At 33.9% G+C, this 24,974-nt stretch overlaps 1 protein-coding gene across 1 annotated transcript; it reads left to right on the top strand.

Moving 5' to 3' along the window:
• The first annotated feature begins 641 nt into the window (after nucleotides 1-641).
• On the top strand, nucleotides 642-23,062 carry LOC129270772 (uncharacterized). The gene is made up of 12 exons (XM_064095127.1): nucleotides 642-816; nucleotides 1,042-1,226; nucleotides 9,734-9,923; nucleotides 11,510-11,543; nucleotides 12,565-12,647; nucleotides 12,956-13,009; nucleotides 14,456-14,623; nucleotides 18,316-18,445; nucleotides 18,655-18,745; nucleotides 19,801-19,905; nucleotides 20,334-20,463; nucleotides 21,850-23,062. Exons 1-12 carry the CDS (start codon nucleotides 757-759, stop codon nucleotides 21,886-21,888), a joined length of 1,269 nt encoding a protein of 422 aa, XP_063951197.1. The 5' UTR covers nucleotides 642-756; the 3' UTR covers nucleotides 21,889-23,062.
• The last annotated feature ends 1,912 nt before the right edge of the window (nucleotides 23,063-24,974 follow it).

The following is a 24,974-nucleotide window of genomic DNA, read 5'->3' as shown; positions in this document are numbered from 1 at the left end:
GTAATATGATATAATATAATATATATAACAACATATAAAATATTATGATATGATAAAATATAGAATAATTTCTTCTTCTTCCTCCACTACGCGTTTATCTTTCTTTCCCCCGCTGATGGGGGGGGGGGGGGGCGGAGGGGGGGGGGGGGGCACGTGCCCCCCGTAGTTATATGCCACTGATAGTGAGGATAGGTATTCTTGGGCAACTTATAATGTCCCCATAAAATACTAAAAGGATCAAATAATACTACTTAACTGAATTTATCTGAAGAAGTAATAGTCCTAATTCATGTTTATGTGATAAAAAATGATCAGATGTGCATCATTGATTTTATGTGATATGAATGACGTCAATGGGAACTCCCCGATATGACAGGTACTTAGTGGTGTGCAGCCGTAACCCTGGTCTCAACCTGGGAATTACTTTTGGTAATTTAAAATTAGTTTTGCTGTATTAAAATAAATGTTCCTCACCAACAAGGTCATTGTCGTGCGTTTATTTACATGGAGATCATGGGCCAAATAAAGAAAACAATTGACAACTAAACTATTGTCTGGGCGGGGGCGGGATCGTGGTGAATGGGATTTTTTTTTTAGAGAATGCTTGCGCAACCGAGGGATTTTTTTTCTTCAACTGATAGACTATATAACCATTAGCCGAGTCGTGATTTTCTCAAGTTGCATCTCAATTTAGATCGTTAACAGTTTATAGTTACATATCGAGTTTGAGAAATTAGTGCTGTTAACACCAACACAATGTCTTTATCAAAATTTCAGCTAAAACAGACCCTTCACTATACGAGTGATACGTCACAGGTGAGTATATCTGAAAAAAATCTTTGAGAATACCTTGATTCATTTAAGGAATATTTTATAATCAAAATGGATATTGGCCATACCTTTTAAGTCTGAAATCAATGAGTGTCTGGATTTTCCTTCAGGAGTAGACAAAAAAACTTTTTCAAGACGGGCCATTTACGACCAATGCTGAAATTCACGCCTTTGTTTTAACCCTTTTCTCCCTTTTGTATTCCTTTTCAGGATGGCGGTTATAAACTTGGAGAAGTCTCCATATACAAAACGGCCCCTGACAAGACCGTGCTTCAGGTGTCAGAAGACCCGAGGAAGATGTGTTCTGAGATTGTATCGTTGAATCCTAATTACCGTGACAACATTCTGGGTGTCGAAACCACAGATGATTTGAAATTCCTCAGCTTTGATAGCAGGTACTGTAAACACAGAAAATCCATGCATGAACTCGAAAGTGTGTGCACCATGATAAAAAAATAGATTGAAACCATTCAAAAATATGTACTGTGTTGATAAGTTTGTCGGCCTATCCACTTGGCCTACTACCAGCATGACCAGATAGTTTATTTCTCAGATCTCCTCATACCATCATGCCACGGTACAGGAGTTTCCAACACATTTGAGAAATATCTTGCACGTCTTTACACATGGATGAATATTTGTGACAACTTTTGATTAGAGATATACTTATTCTCTTCATGAATTTCAGTCCTTTAAATATTCTTTTTTTAAATGCATATATCATAACTTTTCGTCTCTAGCTGCATGTTTACATTTTCTTACGTTACTCTTCATTAATTCTTACAGTTCCGAAATACATATTTTTTCATCACGCACTGATTTGAAATCCTCCATGAATTTTTACAAACAGTCATTAACATGTCCCTTTTAGGGGAGGATGTATAAAAATCAACTCCAGTTCGCCCATGCATCCTTTCCATAAATTCCTATAAATAGTCCTTAAAATTTTCCCTTTCAGGTAAGTATATCTAAAAAAATTCAGCCCAACCCTGGTGCTTGTTTTACGGTTGGTCTAATATCACTTGGTCTATTCATCAGATGGGCTAATAACAATCGGGCTAAACCCACTTAGTCCAATCCTCTCTTGGTCTAATAGCCAATTAGTCTAATTAATGACCACTTGGTCTAATAGCCGATTGGTCTAATGGCCAATTTGCGTAATAACCACTTGGTCTAATAGCCACTTGGTCCAATGCCCAGTTGGGCTAATCGTCACTTGGTCTGATTTTCATTTGGTCTAATTGCCATTTCGTCTAATGTATATTATTGTCACTTGGTCTTATTGCTTTTGGTCTAATACCAGTTCGTCTAATACTAGTTGGTCGAATACCAGTTGATCTAATCCTCATTTGGTCTATATTGCAGTTGGTCCGTTGGTCTAATCCTCACTTGGTCCATTATTCAGTTGGTCTAATGTGCAGTTGGTCTAATTTCCATTTCGGCTAATTTCCACTTGGTCTAATTTCCACTTGGTCTAATTTCCAGATAGTCTAACATTCATTTCGTCTACATGCCACTTGGTCTAATTTGTAAAATTTGCATGGTGACTTGTTTTCAATTTTATGGTGAAAGTTACTTTAAAGTTACTTTCCGCGCGCCGGCTTCGAATCTGCACACGCGCTCCCTCGATATTGGAGTACAGTTAGATTGACGTATATTTCCATCCCCAAATTTTAAAAATATGGGGAGTTTCAAAAGCCAGTAGGGATGAAAAAAATATTTGGGGGATTAAACAAACTGGATATTTTTTTGTCTGTTTCAGGGGATTTTTGAAGGTTTTGGTAAAAAACAATAAAATTTGCTATTTTTCTGTAAAATAACGCAAATATACGATCATAGAGGTGAAAAAATATGATTTTTTTTAAATTTATTTATCCACCTCTATGTATATGATCTACTGTAGTTAGTTAACGGCTTGCTTAACCCAATCAGGATTCCCAGCTTTTCAAGAAAACAAAAATCCCTGATTTTTCTCTAATGAAATTTAAAAATTTCCTGATAATTATTTAAACCCATTCCCAGTTTATCATGTTTTCTAAGCTGTTGCAGTGAATTACATGTATTATTTTTTTACAAGTATATAGGCATATTATTGTTTTTAATTATATGTACCAGAGCAGGCTTGTACTGTAGTAAAAGAGGCTACATTATAAAAACAAAACACGCCATTCAATGAATGTTGTTTTAATATACAACAAAATATAACAGAATCTGATTGCCTCTCGTGCTTTCGACTTTTGGGCCGATCAAAATTCCCTGATTTTGCCCTCATTTTAGGCATTTTCCCTGATTTGAGGCAATATGCCCTGCTTTCCCCTGACTGAAAAAACGTTTAAAAAAATTCCTGATGGGCTGGGAACCCTGCAATCCATTTTAAGGAGGAGGCGAAGAAGTAGAACAAAAAAAAACAGAATGAGAAGATATGTAAGATTAATGACTTCTGTGGTGATAATTGATAAAGGTCTGCAAAATGATTTAAAAGAGGCATGAACATGTTTACCAGATACGTATCCACACAATCAATTACATTATATTTCGTTCCTTTCTTCATAATGTTATTCTGATGAAACCCGTCATTCGACCATAAGCTACAAGTTCCCCAACTTATTGTTCTATAAATGTGCATGCGGTGATGTAATGATTATGAGTAAATTTTCATTATCATCTATGTGATCGATATATTCATTCATTCATTTTCATTCATTTATTGATTCCACTCTTAAAAACGAATAACATAATATACATAACAAATGTATTCATAAACATAGTGTATCAAAGATCAAAATAAATATATAACATAAGTATTCAAACATAAGGTACACTACAAAAAGTAAAAAAGTGAGGAGCCTAAATAAAAAGCAGAGCTTGTAGAAAATTAGGCTCCCATTGGGAGAAAATATAAGTTGTTACTTTGGGCGAACAAATGTGGAAACGGAATACATATTTATTACATAGAATGTTTTACACAAAATATATCGAAAGGCATCAAGTAACCAGAAAATAATGAAGTAGAAAAAGAATAACAATAGTAGGATGAAATGAAATTGGAAAACGACCGAAAAGATGGAGGGGGAGTCAAGGGATAAATAATAGAAATAAAGAATAAGAAAGAAAGAATAGAAAAACATAATTATAATTATTATTATTATAATTTGCAATCATCAGTACGATCCAGCATTGTACCTCTCTAGGAGGTATAATTTAAGCTTGCGTTTGAAACAATTGAGAGAGGGGCTATCAACCAGTTCGTTGTTTAGGCTGTTCCAGAATTTGGGTCCTGTTGTAGTAAAAGTGCAATTAGCAAAAACGGTTCGGGTTTGTGGGAGGTGGTAATGATTAGCTTGTCTAGTTGAATGGGAATGTAAAATGAAATTGCGTTGAAATAATGGCGCAAAGGCATCTGGTAAATTGTCATTCTTAAGTTCGAACATAAATATACCAAGGTTGTACAGATATAAATCAGATATTTTCAAAATTTTGCAATTATAAAAAAAAAAAAAAAAAAAAAAATATATATAGGCCTAATTATAAGAATTATATTTGATTAGAATAATTCATTTGATGAGCGACTATCTCGTCATCGATAGTCCTTCACGGTGAGGTTTTGCGCCCACCAGAACTAACCCGTACCACATTGGTTAATTCTAGATCAAATAAATAATAATGAAAGATGTTTTATTAGAATAAATGGACATTGGACCAAGTGTGAATTAGACCAAATGAAAATTAGACCAAGTGGGAATTAGACGAATCGGATATTAGACGAACTGGTTGTAGACGAAATGAGTTTAAACTATGTGAAGTTGGACGAACTGATAAGTAGACCAAGTGGTATTAGACCATCCGATAATTCACTGCATTAATTGCTTAGATAGATAGCATTGTGTTATTACTTCTTCCTAATATGTTCCGATTTCAGGTCTAAAAATCAATAATTTTCATCTTGCGCTTTGCGCTCGCATAAATTGTTGAAATGTGTATCATGCTAATGATTACAAAAAGTTCTTTGAATATTTAGTCTTAAGATCTTAATTTTGCAAAAAATTAGGCTCGCGCTTCGTCATCTTTTTAATTCGATTTAAAAATTAAGATAATCTCTATGAATTCTTAAAAAGGGTCTTTTAAATGTTCCTTTTTAAAGGTCTGAATATCAATGATTTTCAGCTCGCGCTTCGCACTAGTTAGAGACGCATCATATTTTTTTAAAAGAGATGCATCATGTTTTTTTAAATTGGTATTTTTACAAAGGACCAATTATCTGCAACAAGTTACCACTTTCTGTTAATAAATATAGTCCATCATTAGATGTTTTTAAAAGGAGGTATAAAACCCAACTTCTCAGTAAATAGTTTAATGTTTGATCAGGTTTAATTTTCTTTTCCCCCTTTTGTTTATTATAGTAATCTTCGTTTATATATACACACACACACACACACCTACACACCCCCCCCCCACACACACACACACACATATATATATATATATATATATATATATATATATATATATATATATATGTATATATATATAAATAATAATTTATTGGTTGGATTGCTTAACTACGCTAGTCGTACAGACTGTTTCACCATACCTCTATGGTTTCACCCTAAGGCTCATCAGCGACTGATTAGTATGAAGAACACTTTAAAAAAAAAGAAAAAAAAAAAGTGTTCTTCATACTAATCAGTCGCTGATGAGCCTTAGGGTGAAACAGTCTGTATAGTTAAGCAATCCAACCAATAAATTATTATTTATACTCAGCTCCTACACAGTCGAGCACTATTGGATATTGCAGTATATCACTACTTACTTACTTATATATATATATATATATATATATATATATATATATATATATATATGTATTTATTCAACATTGAGATCTTAACCAATTAAATGTCATCATTAGAAAGTATGTGGGCCTAGTTCATGAAACTTAGACATAAGGGTAATCAAGTATTACTAAACATCCTGCATGAGTTTCTGGTCACATCATCAAGATCAAAGGTCACTTAGGGTCAATGAACTTAGACAATGTTGGGGTAATCAATATAAAAATCTTAACAAAGGTTAAGTTTTGAAACGTAGTCATAACTTAGAAAGTGTATAGACCTAGTTCATGAAACTTAGACATAAGGGTAATAGTGTATCACCGAACATTCTGTTTGAGTTTCTTGTCACATGACGAAGGTCAAAGGTCACTTAGAGTCAACGAACTCTGACCATTTTGAGGGTATTTGTGGCATTGTCATCAAAACTTTTAAAATTTGTAGATTTAGTTCATGAAACTTAGACAAGAGAGCAATTACGTATCCCTGAACATCCTGTGCAAGTTTCAGTTCACATGATCAAGGTCAAAGGTCATTTAGGATCAACAGACTTTGATAATTTGATTTGATTTATTTATTATTGCTGTGGTATTTGTTTTGTATCTATTAATGTGGGGGCATTTGTGGAATTGTCATAATAACTTTAAAAGTTTATAGATCTAGTTCATGAAACTTGAACATAAGTGTAACCATGTATCCAGTGGCGTAACTACGGGGGGGGCATGGGGGCACGTGCCCCCCCCCCAATCGGCTGGCAAAAAAAAAAAAAAAACGGGGAAAAGGAGAAAAAGGTGGAAGAAGGAAGAGAAACGTAGTGGGGAAAGAAGAAATTATTGAAAGAAATAATGTTATGTTATGTTATATTACATAAGAAGCATTTTTTTCATAACTTTATGAAACATTATTTGCTTCATTGTGTCTTCATTGTTCCTGGTGCTCGCATAGACTGTTTAACGAGATATATAATCATGTTGTACTAATATATTTCCTCGCAATTCGAGTTATTATTGTTTTATGTAGTGACAACTGACAATATATAAAAAAATATCAAAAATATCAAAAATTTTCAGCTCGCGCTTCGCGCTCGCATTATTTGGTTAGTGAAATACGTAGGGTCTTAGTGAATTCCTACAAACAAGCCTTAGAATGCCCCTCTTCAGGTCTGAATTTCCTAAATTTTCAGCTCGCGCTTCGCGCTCGCAGCATTTGATTAGTGAGATGCGTATGATAATCATGATTACAATGACTTCAAAATTGCTTCATGTGTTTAGATGTAATTCTAACAAAATCAGCAAGCGCTTGGCACTCGCATTAGATGACTATGGTGAGATATGTATACTCTTAATGGATTCCTAAAAAACATAGTCCTTAAAATATCTATGTTTGGGGTCAATATATACAAAAATTTCAACTCGCGCTTCGCGCACGCATCATTTGGTTAGTGAAATACGTAAGGTCTTAGTGAATTCCTACAAACAAGCCTTAGAATGCCCCTCTTCAGGTCTGAATTACCTAAATTTTCAGCTCGCGCTTCGCGCTCGCAGTATTTGATTGGTAAGATGCGTATGACAATCATGATTACAATAACTACAAAAGGTGCTTCATGACTGGGCTTAGATGTAATTCTAACAAAATCAGCAAAGGATGGCACTAGCATTAGATGACTATGGTGAGATATTTATACTCTTAATGGATTCTAAAATATAGTCCTTAAATTTCCCTGTTTGGGGTCAATATGTACAAAAATTTTAGCTCGCGCTCCGCGCTCGCATTGTTTGTTTAGCAAGACAGTTACGTATCATGATTACAAAAAATTTGCGTATAATGTCCCTTTTTAGCTCTGAATATCAAAAATTTTCAGCTCGCGCTTCGCGCTCGCATTATTCAATCAGTGAGATACATATTCGTTTAATGGCACTGTATGTCCTTAAAATATCTATATTAGGTCAGTATACCTGACAACTGAGCGCGCTTTGCGCGCTCCCTATGTGACTCGAAATTTTTGCTGGTGCCCCCCCCCCCCAATGCCGTGACCCACGGTACGCCACTGCATGTATCCCTGAATATCCTGTGCGCATTTCAGGTCAAATGACCAAGATTAAAGGTCATTTAAGGTCAACAAACTTTGGCAATGTTGGGGGCATTTGTTGAATTGGCATCATAACTTAAAAGGTTTATGGATCTACACATGTAGTTCATGAAATATAGACATAAAGTTAATCAAGTATGAGTGCTTTTTTTTGTGAATAATTATTCAATATCTGTTTTCAAAGTTAGCACTGTTGCTATATCAGATCGCGTAATGCAGGCGAGAGTGCCAGATGCGTTCCACTTGTTTAGAGTGTATATAAACCCCTCAAAAAAAAAAAGTTTGGAAATCGGAGTTTGGCATTTAATTTCTCCCAACTCCCAAATTAACACAATGCATATTTGACATCATTCAAAAGATCATTTAATTCTCTTTAAAATGATACCATGCTTGTTATGATCATGCCATCGTGAAAAGAGCAGGATTCAAAAGTGTTGGATGAGGTCTGAATTGAAAAGCTGCCAAACGAGCAAAAATGGTTTGGAAATCTGAGTTTGGCCATCAATTTCTCCCAACTCCCAAGTTTACACAATGCATTTTTGATGTCATACAAAAGACCATTTAATTCTCTTAAAAATGACACCATGCTTGTTATGATCATGCTATCACGAAATGAGCAGGATTCAAAAGTGATGGATGAGGTCTGAATCGAAAAGCTGCCAAACGAGCAAAAATGGTTTGGAAATCTGAGTTTGGCCATCAATTTCTCCCAACTCCCAAGTTTACACAATGCATTTTGATGTCATTCAAAAGACCATTTAATTTTCTTTAAAATGATACCATGCTTGTTATGATCATGCCATCACGAAATGAGCAGGATTCAAAAGTGTTGGATGAGGTCTGAATTGAAAAGCTGCAAAACGAGCAGAAATAGTCATGAAGGGTCAATACAGAACATGATTCTCTTGTCTGTGTCAGTAGAGATGAAGATCCATTCAAATCAAGCCCCTGCTTCATTTTTTACGTTTTGTTGTGGTTTATGTATGGTTTGAGTCGTGGTTTGAAATACCCTTGCATGTTTGTTTGTTTGTTTGTTATGTGTTTGCTTGTTCCAGAGGTGTGTTTGATTCCATGTTAATGATGAAAAATATTAAAAGAAAGCGCTGAGAAACTCATCACCACGGAAAAAAGAACAGTGACTTTCAATATTGTGTCATTTTGCAACTTTTGAATTTTGACCTTGCCCCACATTTCACGGCACTGCAACTCCATGTGAACCATAATTATCTCGTGTAGGGTATCATTTTAAAGAAAATTAAGTGATCTATTCATTGATATTAATTACACATTGATATTTACTAAAACTGAGGAGGGATTATCGATCAAAGTCAGATTTCCAACCTAGTGAGGATAGATAGCGAATCTTAAAATGGTTTGGATCGCTAAATTAGATCTATATCTATGTAAGTCTCTGGCTTTCATTAATTCCCTGTTTGGTCTCATCTCAAATGGTCTCAAATGGTCTCAAAAGGGCAGATTGAGAGACAGGGCCATCTTTCATCGCTAGGTTGAATACTAGTGCCAACGGATAGAATACTAGTGCCGAAAACCATCGCCGTATAATTCGATCGCCCGCGCACACAGTCGACGGGTTGAAGAAAAGAATAACAGAAAAGAAATAACCAGCATTTGCTCTTGGAAATAAGACGGGTCTGAAATTCATGTAAATTTTATATTTCTATATATTTGAGGAAACTCTCCAAACGGGTTGAATACTAGTGCCCTTACGGTATATATATAAATATATATATATATATATATATATATATATATATATATATATACACATACACACACACATACACACTTTTAAAGGGGCGCAATTTTAGCACTTGCCCCGGGCGCCGTTTGAAAATGCAGTAAAATTGACCATCTGATTGTGATTTTATACATGGTTAGCACGACAACCCCCTCCCCCCTTTCAAAACCGTTCCGCGGCCCCTGTAGTTTCTACGTTCCTGAAAATCTTTTTACCCACGCACAGATCGGACATGGAAGCCTGGAGCAATACGATAGAGGGACTGATGAAGTCTAGTGAACAGAGCAAACCCCCGAGCAAACCCCGTCCCAGGTCAGCTCAAGAAATGCCAAGGAATAACCAACGAGACAATGCCAGGATATTTCATTCATCTCCAGCAGCCCCCGGTGATATGTTTCGGAAAATGGTTCACGAAGTATGAAAATCATTATTTACAAAAAAACAGCAACAACAGACAAACAAAAAAAAAAAACCCACAAAATAACGATCAGATCGAACGAAATGGGTTTTGAAGTTTTGGTAGAGACTCAGTAGGGCTATAAGTTTATATATATTATTTTATCGGAATATTCAGAAACATACACTATAAGAAATTCCTCGGCTTGTATAACGGCAAATATAATTTATATAGAAAGAAAATTTCAAAATTTTACATACATAAAGTTACATATAAGGTTTAGGTCTGGATGCAGGGTCTTCTGTACACTCTTAAGATGTTGGGCAACATACTGTCCACACAATAATTGGTTAACAAAAATTATCAAACTCTGGGTAGTTTTCAACCAATGCTGTGTAGTTTTCACCCAAAGCACACATTATTGGTTTAAAACTACGGCCAGAATTGGACAAAGCGTTAACCAATTGTTGTGTGGAAGGTATGTTGCCCAACATTTTTTAATGATTTACCACTTTGTCCAGCTTATGGTTCTATTTAGCGGCAATTGAAGGAACCTTCTTTGATCGAATTTAGATTCTGCTTTACGCCCCCTCCCCCCCCCCCATCACGTCGCTTTTCAAATAATAAAATAAATAATATGTAGACTATACAGCCAGTTTTGCCTAATTCAACAGATTCTCAAGGTAAACACGTTCTAGCGAGTGTTCTTATTGGTTCTAATCAAATGAATCTGTAAAGTCCACCCCAATAAAAGGTTGATTTGAATAAAAAGAGAAAATTCCAACAAACATAACACTGACGATTTCATCAAATTTGGATGTAAAATGAGAAAGTTATGACATTTTTTAAAGTTTCGTACAATTTCACAAAACAGTTATAAACATATCCTGATCGGTATACAAATGAGGAAATTGGTGACGCCATCCACTCACTATTTCTTTTGTATTTCATTATATAACACATGAAATATTCTTATTTTCTCCTCATTGTCAAGTGAAACAACGATAAATTCCTCCCTAAACATGTGTAATTTTCGTTGTTTAATGCTTTATGTTTCAGTCAAGTTGGTCCTTATTGTCAAATCTGTAAAAAAATGAAATATTGTATAATTCAATCAATAAAAACCAAAAGAAATAGTAAGTGAGGGACATCATCGACTGTCTCATTTGCATGTCACTGCGTTGCGCATATCACTATTTTGTGAAAAATAAGTGAAACTTTAAAATCCTATTTTATATCCGATTTTGATGGAATTTTCAAGGTTATTCTAGTTTCATTTTTCTCTATTTATTCAAGTCAACATTTTTCTGGGGTGGACTTGACCTTTAAAAAAGCTTGTGTGCATGACCCATTGTGTTATTATTAAATGGGTATGAAGCTGCAAACGAGGAGCGAGCAACGTTAATTGTGGAGTATCTTGTTTGTCTCTATCTTAAATTAGTCCTGAAATAATTGTTTACATAAATTTATTGACCCATATAGCCTGAATTCAATATAATTCGTTATAAAGCTAATGTATTGATAACAAATTCAAACGTACTATTTTGAACTCAACTTCACTTCACTATATCTCATGGGTTCTCCCTATTCTTTTCGGCAAACAGGAAAGGCCATTGCTTCATGTTTCTCAAAACAACGGTAAGACCAAAAACTTTATTACAAATCATGAAAATAATATTCGATGTTCATGAAGTTTTGGCACACTTGGGCAGCGGCGGATCAGAATTGACAAACAGGGCCCCCCGCACAGGGCCAGCATGGGATCCGCCACTGTACTTGGGATGTCGCCAATCTTGATGAGAGGGTTAACAACCCCTCTAGAAATTCCTTTTTAAATTCCTGTCGAACCATACCAATGACTGAATCTGCTAAAAAAAAATTGCTCATAAAATGTTAACATTTTCTGCCCATTTCTTCATGAATCCCTCGATCGGCGTCTGTAACTATGATAACCAAAGTGTGCTTCTTAAACACAGCCATTTCAATGGCAATTTACTGCACAAAAACCCTAAATGAAGGCGCATACATTCGTATTTCCGAAGCTTCGTTAGTCCGAAAACGAAATGAGGTTCGTTGTTCCGAAGGTTCGTTAGTCCGAAAACGAAGTGAGGTTCGTAATTCCGAAGGTTCGTTAATCCGAAAACGAAATGATTAACGAACCTCATTTCGTTTTCGGACTAACGAACCTTCGGAACAACGAACCTTCGGAACAACGAACCTTATTTCGTCTTCGGATTAACGAACCTTCGGAACAACGAACCTTATTTCGTCTTCGGATTAACGAACCTTCGGAACAACGAACCTTATTTCGTTTTCGGATTAACGAACCTTCGGAACATCGAACCTTATTTCGTTTTCGGATTATCGAAACTTCGGAATAACGAACCTTCGGAATTACGAACCTTCGGAATTACGAAGTGTAACCAAATGAAGGAATGTTATACTTGATAGTTCGTGTTTTCCAATTTCAATATACTAACCAAGCGCTTGCTCGCTGCGCTTGGTTATAAAATGGAGAAATGAGATACCTTGTACCAAGCTTAGCACAACCGAAACATCATCTTGACTTTCATTAAATTATTCATTTTCCAAGTAAATAATGACAGAAAATAATTTTGACTAACTTTTAATGATATCTCAATATTTTATTCTCTTTAAGATGAACCCATCTATGAAAACTCCAATTTCGACCCTAAAATTACCGAACAACGTGATGCTTATTTGGCTGCACACGAGCTAAAGGTAAGCATCATTGAAAATCTAAAAAGAGTAACAAACAATCATCAAGGTAATTTCTAGTTACACGTATTGTGAAATGATGTTCAGTAAAGTGTTTCATATTCATGTGCATGCACACGTTTTTGGATACGGGACTGGTGGGCCCACTCTAGTGCGTATCAAACAAAGTTTTCACTTTGAAAGAAAAAAACATTACAAATTCATGAAGGTTTGAATGAAATCCATTATTAAAGGGCTTTCTGTGCAATCATCCATGAATGAAAGTTTTTTTTATGCATTCAATTTATTGGTTATTTTATTATTGTATATAGCAACTTCAGGAGGAAAATTATCAACCCCTAGGAGTGAACAAAGAAATTGTCAAGGTAAGTCGAAATGTATGACAAATTATACATACATATACATTTTTTTTTTCTCTTGCTTTTTTAGCCTTTATTCAGATACTTTTACATTTTTCATGTACAAGGGTAATAAATCAAATACATGTATGCAAATTAAAGTGAAGTACACTTATACAGCAATATAACATATGAAATAATATACATCTTGATATAAATTTTTCGAACAAATATTATCATAACCCATAATACCAATAACAAAAACCTCGTAATTTCACATGTATTTACTGTATAATAATACCGTATTGTATGATGAAAAATCAAAAGTACAGACTTTTTTAAGTGAAGAGGTTATCCCATAATAAAAAAAAAGTACTTATATATGTATATTCATTCCTCCAAATTTTGTAAGACAATACAGAAGAAAAAAAAAAAAGTCTCTATGTTTATTCTTAGAAAGTATACAATAATCTGAATAAAGATTTTGTATATAAAGCACACACGAAAACAAAACAAAACACAACATCAACAAAATAAAACAAACAAAATAAAACAAACAAAACAAACATACATACATACATATAAATATATACACACACACACACACACATATATCTATATATATATATATATATATATATATATATACATATGAGGTAATGCATTGCAGTTCCAAACAAACATGAATGCCTTACAAACAATAAACATACATACTTTCCCTGCATTTTATAACAGAAAATTTGGCTTTGCTCATTGGAATCATGATCATGGGAACAAAATGAGACTGATTAAATCCACCCAGCCGAAGTTAAAGGGGTACTCCAGGCTGAAAATAGTATGATTTTTTTTTTTTTAAATAGATAAAGAAAAGTCAGACAAACAAAACACTGAAAATTAAGTAAAATCGGACAAGGAATAACAAAGTTAAGGCATTTTAAAGATTTGCATTATTCAGGTAAAACAGTTCTAGGTCTTTATGAATATTCAATGAGCAAACTGATGATGTCATATCCCCACTTGTTCAGTTGTATTTTATTATATGAAATTAGGTTTCATTCAATTTTTTTCCTTCAACCCAGAAATTGGAATGAAAACTGACTTAGTGTATTAGATTTCTATTACCACAACTTATTTCATTGCAAGGGAAACTTATCATTCACGCATGTATGAAAACAAATGAAACAATTATGATTACATGTAATAACATATTTAAGAAAAAGGTAATTGGGGATGTGGCATCATCAGCCCCCTAAGGAATTCTCATGATGACGTGCATAATATGTTCACAATATATTGCTAAACTTTAAAATTCAATAACTTCACTATTTGTTATAAGATTTTGATAAATTTTCAGCATTATAGTGGACGACAAAAGGCCAAGTCAAGAATAAATAAAATCTAAAAAAAATTAGATTGTTTTAGCTGATAAATATATTAGAATAGGGTCTCGTTAATATTGCCTTTTTTATTCAGCATGTGGAACAAGACCCCTATGAAGAAGTAATAAGCCAGCCCCTGCCACTAATGTCAAATGAAGACCGAGGGCTTCCAAGAAAGCAGGCTTTGCGTCCTCCAACAAAGAAAGGTTACGAGCCACCTAAAGCTGCACCCTCGGAGCCTCATCAAAACCAACAAATCAAGGTAAATCCAGAAATAAGATTAATTTTTTTTTAAAATCACATTTACAAATGTCAGCGAGGATCAGATCGTTGTCATGTTTGGTACTGGAAAATAATTATATTAGAGTCATATTTTTACAAACGACGCTTCGGAAAGTTTGAAAAGAGTATTAAAGGGATTTATGCAAAATAATATAGGGTGCAGTGATTCTTTTGGTCTTAAAATCCAATTCATGTATGATCGGTCATCATTTTAAGGTGATATGAGTTTCCCAATTCTTAGATGAAAATTTACTCACAAAGAGCAATCACAACCACCAGACTACGCGCCGTCCGGAACAAGAAAAAAACAAAAACAAAATAGAATATTACTAACAAGCTAGGGTAATGTTACAGAGTGGTTCGGTGCATCTGGTTATTATTAAACATTAAACAAGCAATTATTTTCCTAAATATGTTTTTCCAGGGTATTTCCAAAACGGTTACTCTTTAAACACACCTTTTTCATCACCCATTCATGAAATATTCACTTCAAATTCAGCCTTTCTGTAAGATCATTCAAACAAGACAGCAGGCACTGAAAGTCAATAATGTTATTATGGCAAACATAATTCTATTGTGGTCGTTCATCTGCATTTGCATTTCAAAATTTTCCCGTTTTTTCCCTGTGCCTACAATGACGTAGGCATATTGCTTAATGATACAATATTCTGCTGTTATCGGGACTTTTCGGCTTTTCAGTGCGAAACTGCGAATAATAACTTTTTATTTAATCGTAACTAACTAACGTAACGTAACGTGTTTCCTCACCTAAAAAATTTCAGGCTTGTACTTGCAGTAAAAATTAAAAAAAAAACATAGATAAATAAATGAAAAACGAACAAACATCATTTATAAGATTGTAATATCATTTAATGAATGATTATTTACTCAATATTGCATTTTTTATAATGAAGAGAATAATGAAACAACGATGGTGAAAGCAAGGACACGAGTAAAAAATCTTTTAAATGAGAAGGTGCGTCATGCATAATATGTAATTTCTCTAACTAAGTGAGTCATTTTCGTCTCGCCTGCAAAGCAGAGCGAGACTATAGTCGCCGCTTTTCCGACGGCGGCGGCGTCGTCAACATTGAAATCTTAACCAAGATTAAGTTTTTGAAATGTCATCATAACTTAGAAAGTATATAGACCTAGTTCGTGAAACTTAAACATAAGGGTAATCAAGTATTACTGAACATTCTGCTTTTAAAAGGTCAAATGTCATTTAGGGTCGATGAACCTAGACCATGTTGGGGGAAGCAATATCGACATCTTAACCAAGGTTAATTTTTGAAACGTCGTTATAATTTCGAAAAATTATCTAGTTCATGAAACTTAAACATAAGAGCAATTAAGTATCCCTGAACATCCTGTGTGGGTTTCAGGTCACATGACCAAGGTCAAAGGTCGATTTGGGTAAACGAACTTTGATAGGCCTAATGTTTGGGGTATTTGTGGAATAAGTTTATAGATCTAGTTATTGAAATTTGGGGCATACATGTAAGAGTAAAAATGTACCCCTGAATATATATCTTGTATGTGTTTCAGGTCACATGACCAAAATCAAAGATCAATTAGGGTCAATGAACTTTGGCCGTGTTAGGGATATTTGTTGAATTGGCATCATAATTTAGAAAGTTTATGGAACTATACATGTAGTTCATGAAATATAGACATATGGGCAATCAAGTATGAATGATTGTTTTCCACATGTGTTAGGTCACATGATCATGGTCACAGGTCATGTTTGGGTCAATGGACATATTATTTTATTATCACATGCATAGGCGGATCCAAGGGGGGGGGCGAGGGGCCCGCCCCCCCCCTATTGGCGGAGCAAAAAAAAGGGAAAAAAGGAAAGAAAGAAAAAAAAGGGGGAAGAGGAGAATAAAAAGAGGAGGAAGACGATTGAATAAAATAAGGGGAGACTTGGAAAATAACTTAAAAGAATCATTCACGTCACTTCAGTGGTATATAAACTTTATTTTGTCTTGTATTCCATAAAGTTTTCAAAATGTCCCTTTTCAAGTCTGATTGTCAAAACGAATCAGCTAGCGCTGCATGCTCGCATTTGAATTGGCGAGTTATGTATGTCACAATATTGATTATACAAGAAACTACTTAAAATCCCCTTTTCATGACAGTTTATAAGAAGTTTATATTGGGTCGCAATTTGCGCTCGGATTAATAGTTAAAAATATATTAACTGATGCATCATATTTATAATAACAAAAGTGCTTGAAATGTCCAGTTTTCAGGCCATAATATTATCAGATTTCGCGCCGTCATTAGGCATTAATGAAAAAGATATTTAATTGAATTGTCCCTTTTGTTTCATCTCGCGCCTAGTAAGAGGAATAGGAAGATAGCCATCATTTTCATATGATGACATGACCTAAGGATGTCCCAGTCCTATGTCAAAACTCAAAATAATGATAATGAAAAATCAGCTCTTTATTAAGTGCCATTCATATCCACCTCATAATTTTCCTACAAAGTGAGTGAAACATAAATCTGAAATTGACTCTTTTTTTCAAATCGGAATATTAAATAGTTTAAGCTCGTGCTTCGCGCTCGCTTTGATTTTTATGATAAAAGATATTTAGAGTGCCTAAATTCTTGGTCTAAATATGAAACACGTGCGCGCACGTTTATTCAGATACTCAATTTGTTCTCTGTTTGAATAATTATCCAGTTTCAGATCATGATATCAAAAATATTCTTCTCACGCTTTGTGCTCACATTATTAATGTAGGAAGATCCCCTATTACTCATTTTTTTCATGATTTTACAAAACATGAAAAGGGTGTCCCGTTTTTTAGGTCTACATCTCGATTTTTTCCGCTCGCGCTTCGCATCAATTGTTTAGTTATACAGCTATCCCGTTTACGATTACAAAAATTGATTTAAATTTTCCATTCTTTATGTAGAAATGTCAAAATTTTTCGGCTCGCGCTTCGCGCTCGCATTATTTGATTGTTGAAATATGTAACGTCTTCATGGCTAAGTGCAAGCAGGTACCTTTTCGATCAGTTAAAAACGTATATAAAAATTTTCTGCTCGCGCTTTGCGCTCACATTATTAATGTAAGGAAGATCACCAAGTACTCATCATTTTCATGATTTACAAAACATGAATAGAGTTCGCGCTTTGCATTCGCATCAATTGTTTAGCTATATATCTATTCTGTTTAAGTTACAAAAAGTGCTTAGAATTTCCATTCTTTGGGTAAAATTGTCAAACAATTTCAGCTCGCGCTTCGCGCTCGCATTATATAAATACGAATTATGATATGATTATATATTTATATTGATCTATAAGAACATGAATCTAGTTGGTCCATGATAAGAATAAAGCTAAGAAGTGATTTTTAGGACTACCCCTTCGAAGAAACCAAAAATCATCTTAGAGCGGCCGGTCGGGGAAAATATGGCTGAAAAAAATTCCGCCCCCCCCCTTTGGCGAAGGCTGGATCCGCCCCTGATATGAGTGTTTTCGTTTGTGAACAAGTTTGATAGCTGCTATATCGAATCGCGTAATGCAGGTGAGACTCCCCGGGGTGAGACTGCCAGAGGCGATTCACTTGCTAGTAAATAGATTTTTCTCTTTTGATCATAACTTTGTAATCACATCGTTAATGTTTCTATCTATGCATTTTTTTCACTATCTCAGGGCGTCGATCAAAGATCTGTAGCTTCCACAAATGGAGGTAAAGGTAGACGCCCCATGCCACCCCCGAAAGAGCGCAAACCCAAGCAAGTAGTAAAGGTATCGCCACAACCGCAAGCTGACGATCATTTATGTGAGTGAACTTCAGATACTGTCCTTTCTTTGTTGCTATTATCATGATTATTATGATATAGGCCTACCGAAAACAATGGTAATAATATTATGATGGTAATTATGACATGCCTTTAATGATAATGATGATGAATATGAATATGATGATGATGATAATAATAATTATAATAATATTAATAATAATAATGTGTGTATTCTTATTTCTTATAGACGACGAGGTGTATACCCCTGATAATAATGGGCGAGAGCTTGAAGCTAAATGTGACGCTGGAAAAGACAGATGCAGACCGATCTATGAAAAGTACATTTCGTTTGTTTTGTTTAACTATTTCAATGAATATTGACAATTTATGATATTTTGCTGTATTAGAAAGTAAAGATGACAATCCCTCTTTTACCTTTCTTTCAGTTCACTTTGAAACTATTTTAAAGTTCGCTAATAAATCCACCAAAAGTGAAAATCACTTTTGAAATTAATGACTACACAGGGCCTAGAAAATTGGGGCGGGGGGGGGGGGGGTCACCCCCACACCTATTTTCCACAAACGTATACAAAAATGAAAAAAAAATCTGATTGTGATCTTTCGCATGGTCAGCCCCCCCCCCCTACTAAACCGTTCCAAGGCCCTGCATAAATTGAAAATTTGGTTTATTGGATAGTTCACTTATAAATTTCATTTGATCATTATACTCGATCAAATCAAAATGTATTGTGTAGCTGATTGTTGGGAATAGTTTCGCGCAGATCGTCATTACAGGTTTGTTTGTGCATAGTTTATCATATTTGCAGTTTATTTAAAATCGTAGTAAGGCCAAAGGTGACATAATATATGGAATTTCAAATAGATATATATTTTTAAGTGAATGTGTGATACAAGAGTTTTTCATGAATATCTATTCTTTATAGTTTGAGGAATTTCTATCATATTTTTCTTAATATAGCAAAAATTTATTTTTGAATATACTAATCGGTATAAATGCAACCTAGTCTCAGGTTGGTTGGATTAACAGATCATCCAACAATTTACCTTTTTAAAATTGTTTTTCTTGTTTTTAGAGCCTGGCAATAGAATAGTGTGGAAATAACTATTTGCTTTGGCAAGGTGAGAGAGGTCATGAAAGGGGCCAAATTTCTGTTTGCATTAATAGTAAACAGAAATGTAGAATGATGTATAAACCTGATTTTAGAGGGATAATGGCCCAATAATATAGGACATACCAAACGCACTGAAACAGAACATTTATTATTGTGCTGACATATCCATTGTTTTACAAGAAAAAAAATTATAAGAAGCACATGCATATGACCCAAAAAAATTCGCATGTAAAGCAAAATTTGTTATGATCTTATCTTAGGGACGGATCAGTATCATCAGTTGAAATGAGGGTAAGCGTGCAGATTCCTAAAGAGGAGTACATGCTTGGAGATATCTCCCTTCGTGATAACGATGGAAATATCATGTAAGTATATGAATATTTTATTTTTCTTCTTTCTTTCTTTCTTTCTTTCTTTCTTTCTTTTTCTTTCTTTCTTTCTTTCTTTCTTTCTTTCTTTCTTTCTTTCTTTCTTTCTTTCTTTCTTTCTTTCTTTCTTTCTTTCTCTCTCTCTCTCTCTCTCTCTCTCTCTCTCTCTCTTTCTTTCTTTCTTTCTTTCTTTCTTTATTTCTTTCTTTCTTTCTTTCTTTCTTTCTTTCTTTCTTTCTTTCTTTATTTCTTTTATTGATATTACTTTTCATTTTTATTATTCATTTATATTTTTTATTTACTTATTTATTCATTTATTTCAAATATTCTTATTAATCCAACTATTATTTCCCTTCATACGATGGTCTGCATTGTTCTTTTTTAATCATTCAACTGCGGATTTTCTCATTTTCCCTTCAAATCAGAGTTGAGACTACCAGGCTGCCGAGGTATTTGAATGCTGGTGATCAATTGTTGCAGATAAATGACATCGACGTTACGAACACGGGGAAGGACTTTGCTCTTATTTGTATCAATCGTGTGAATTCAGACAAGGTTTGTAACAAAATAGTAAAATAGTAAAAATAAAAATAAAACACTGAAATGGCATTCGAACGATGTGCTTATTTAACGTGTTGGAAATGCCCGTCAAATGATAATGAACAGCTGGGAGGTCCTTGTCGAAAATATTATTGATGAACAGGAAAAAGCAGTTTCGTTCTACATGTAAGTTTCGGAGCTGACGAACGATTGCAAATATTTCGTTTGTAACTGCTGTTTTGTTTCACCAATAATTTTCGACAAAGACTTCTTGGTCGCTCATTATCATGAAGGGCATTTGAAAATACATTTTCCTATGTTCTTGAAAGCGTTCTACGTAACTGTGAAAAAATGAGAGTAACATTATGTAGAGAAGAGATTAAAAGCAAAACATACAAAAGAGAAAATGCCTGTTATCCAAAGAGTAGTGGAGTTTCGCAAAGTTGTTCATCATATTGGCAATAGTTAAAGTAATTGAAATTATTTAGTCCGCATTTCATACCTTAGTAGAAACTCTCCTCACACATTAGGCCAACGTAAGAAATTGTTTTCTTCTGAGGTTCTGTAAGTTTAGATTCATGACCTGTATCAATATACAAAGATCCTTTTATTGCAGTTATTCCCTGCTTATTTATGTTCACAGAAAATTTCGAAGTTATTGTCTAATATGTGGACGTTAGTTTTTTATTATCAAAAGTAAAGTTTAGGCCTATTTTAAACATTTGGACTTACGATTTTTTTGTCTAGTATAGGATGTGTTAAGCAGTTTTCTAGACAAATTCATTGAAGTAAAATAGGATTTTGCGTGAAAATGAATTCTGCCATTTACCATATTGTCTGCAAATTTTCGGCTGAAACAGTGTAGAATTGTGTTTTCAAGTCGAACTATCTCGAAATTTGTGATAACCTATGAGATATGTTTAATATCACGAGGAAGTATATTTCAATGTGGTCACTTCACTTTGAGACCACTTTCAATTCAGGGGCACATTCAATAAGCTTATAAGATCTTTCTCAAGTTAGCATTCGTATGAGTAACTACACTGTGAAAAAATATTGGGTAAAATTTTAACCAGCACGAGGGTAATTGTGTGCCCAAACAATTTGGGGCAGTATTTTACCCAATGCGGGAAGCATATATTGTCCATTAAGATTAAAATATAAGCAGCAATTACTTTAGAATGGGCAAAATTGTCATCACACTGGATAGATAAAAATGCCCAAAGGAAATGTCCAATGTTGGTTGGACACATAATTACCCTCATGGAGCATTTTCACCCAATATTTTTTAGAGTTTAAAGCCAATTTACCCCAGGGCTGGCTATTGGACATTTTTATACAACCTAGGAGGTGTTTTCTTCAATAGATACAAATGATTTTTAAATCTATTTTCATTTCTAGATTAACCTCGAATTTCTCCGGCGTTTTCATCAATGCTGATAAAGACTATTAGTGAGGTTTCAGAATTTGATTCACCGTGGGGAATGCCAATTAGCCTACACCATGCTAAGTCCCATCAAAATCCTAGATGGTTCAGTGAGATGACATAACTCATCATGCCTCAGCTCGTCACATCACTGCCATTTTAAACTAAGGCTGCCTCAACACAACCATGTTAAAAGTATAAACAGTACCCACAAAAAGGGAAGTAGCCAGGAAAAATTCGGATTGTCAAATGTGATATTTCACACATTTATACAAGAAGATACTAAAACAACAAACATGATCGGGTATAGGTTTTTAGTTAAAGTAATGATAAATTTCAACAGTAAGATTTCTATAATATTTACCTACATGTGCTATGAAAAACAAAGACGGGTCCAAAATAATAAGTGACGTCAAAAAATATGCAAATATGAAAATCTAATTTCCTACATATGTTTATTTTTGTATAGTGTTATGATTCTATAGTGACATTGCGTTGTTTTAATATCTACCTGTGAGTTTGGTGTTAATATTTTTTTAAACTTGACTTTAAAACTAAAACTTGAATTTAAAAATAATTCATTGAAATACTTTTAATTTTTTTAATTTTAATTACTAGTCATACAAACCGCCGTGAACCACCATCGAAACCATCGATATGTGATCGCAGGTAGCAAGTAGAATCTCTGTCTAAAATATCCATATGACCAGTTTTCCTATAAGTCAAATATTGAGGGGAAATAACTTGGAAGAATTAAAAGACAGTATAGATAGGCTCGGAAAAAATGCAATAATTGCACTTTAATGTACTAGTAATTTGATTCAATTTACCGCATTTTGTAAAACTTATCATTTTGTTGTTTAATTCGAATTCTATGCCCTTTTCCGACATTTTGTGAAGGGCCTATAGGACTATCTGATATCATAATCGGTTGTTATTGTTTCAAGTTATTCTTGTTATTATGATTAATATCGTTTTCTGATAATGTTGTCATTATTGCCATTTTCATTATTATTTTTATTGTTATTATTATTATTGCTATCATTACTTTTATTTTTTATTGTTGTTGTTATTATTATTTTCATACTGTACAGATCGTCCAAAGATGGACAGTCATAACTGGTATTAAAATGAGATTTGTCATTAGTTTTTCAATATATACTCTATATCTCTCTCTCTCTCTCTCTCAAAAAAAGAAATGTGTCAAAGCACACGCTTGAATGATGAAATTCGAAAAAAAGGATGATTTTTTTTCAATGTATATTTTCATTATTTTTTTAAAAATCTTCATGACATACTTAGATTTTTTATTCTCCAAGTTATCCTCATTTCACGGTCTTTTTTGACATCATACATACTGTCATCATCAAAGAGCGAATATTTCACTGTCTTTTCAAATAATAATACTTACATAGTACATACACATATAACCTGTATGTATATAACATGTATGTACAAAAACTTGTGTCTTTTAATGTATTCATTGTTAAATTCTAACTGATTTTGTTTGTATTATATTGTTGAAGCAGTGAGGTAATGTTTAAAATGTTACCCATTATGGAATGTCATGTAAATACAGTTTCGTATATACCGTAGGTATAAGTCTACGCATAAGTCTACAAAATTATGTCTTTTAATGTATTAATTTGTTGAATTCTAACTGATTTTGTTTGTATTATATTGTTGAAGCAGTGAAGTAATGTTTAAAATGTTACCCATTATGAAATGTTATGTAAATACAGTTTCGTATATAGGTATAAGTCTACAAAATTGTGTATTTCAATGTATTTATTTGCTAAATTCTTGCTGATTTCGTACAAAAAATTATATGTTTTTTAATGCATTCATTATTTTGTTCAATTCTTATGACAGTTGAAGTAGTGATGTAATGTTAAAAATGTTACCCATTATGAAATGCCATGTAAATACAGTGTCGTATAGGTTTATATGTCTATACGCAACGATATGCCAACGGGTCTTTCATCAAAGCAATTTAATAATTTGTCTTATTATGTCATATATTCTATGTCTATTATAAATGTTGTCATTGCATATAGAGAGATTAATGTGTTTTTTTAAATGAAGCAACCAGTGGCAGCATTTTCTATTTTTCTACAAAATTATTATGTAAATACATTGTAAAAAAAAGAAGATGTACATAATTTTTGGGATACAAAGTTACAAGTCTTTCATGTTATTATGCGCATAGTTGTATCAATAATATTTGCTAATTTCTAACTTGGATTTTGTCTTGGGAGCCGTGAAATAATATTTTGATGAAGATCAATGGATAATCACGCACAATGTAAATAGCTATGATTGGAAATCAAGTATTAAATCGATGACGGTTGTGTTTATCAACGAAATACCAAAGTGCAATAATAAAAACTAAAATATAACAAGGCTAAACTGAAATATAACAATACTGATAAAAAAGGCTTTCGCTCAGAATAAAGGTGGTTTCGGTCAAATAAATACTAGTATTTGATAATAATAAAAAGGTTTTGACTACAAAACGAAGGTGATTCTGATTATATTTCAGCTCTTCTGATTCAGCATACCTATCAGATTTCCAGGGGGTGCTGCCCAAGACGAGTAACACACGCAGCACCCCCTGGGTATATCAGCATCCCCACTTCACAGGGTCGTGATTTCATTTAATTGTATCTATGATCTTTCGTATATACCTATACGTAATAGTGGTTACGACTTTCAGTTAGTGCTTTCGATTACCAACCATGTCGTGTATTCTTTCATCAAGCAATTTACCCACATTGTGCTGTACTCGACCCAGGTGCATGGCCCTGGGAAGCGGGGGTGCCACCCCCCCCCCAAATTACCTTAAGGGTGCTGCGTGTATTATTCTCTATAGGCAGCACCCCCAGGTATTCTGGAAGATGTGTAAAAATGTTTTTAAAAAATATAACCAAAACGAACTCTTTTTCTTTCCAAATTTCTCGGGACCAATTTGATCTCCATTTTGGTTGTGAAAACTTTTTTTTTTCCTTTTAAATTTACTTCAGCACCCCCACTCAATAAAATCGTTCCCAGGGCCCTACCCATGTGAGGTGAATTAGTACCCGGTAGGATTTATTTCTTG

This window comes from Lytechinus pictus, chromosome 2, assembly GCF_037042905.1.
Source record: "Lytechinus pictus isolate F3 Inbred chromosome 2, Lp3.0, whole genome shotgun sequence".
Taxonomy (NCBI): Eukaryota; Metazoa; Echinodermata; class Echinoidea; order Temnopleuroida; family Toxopneustidae; genus Lytechinus; species Lytechinus pictus.
This window is presented reverse-complemented; position numbering and strand designations above follow the sequence as displayed.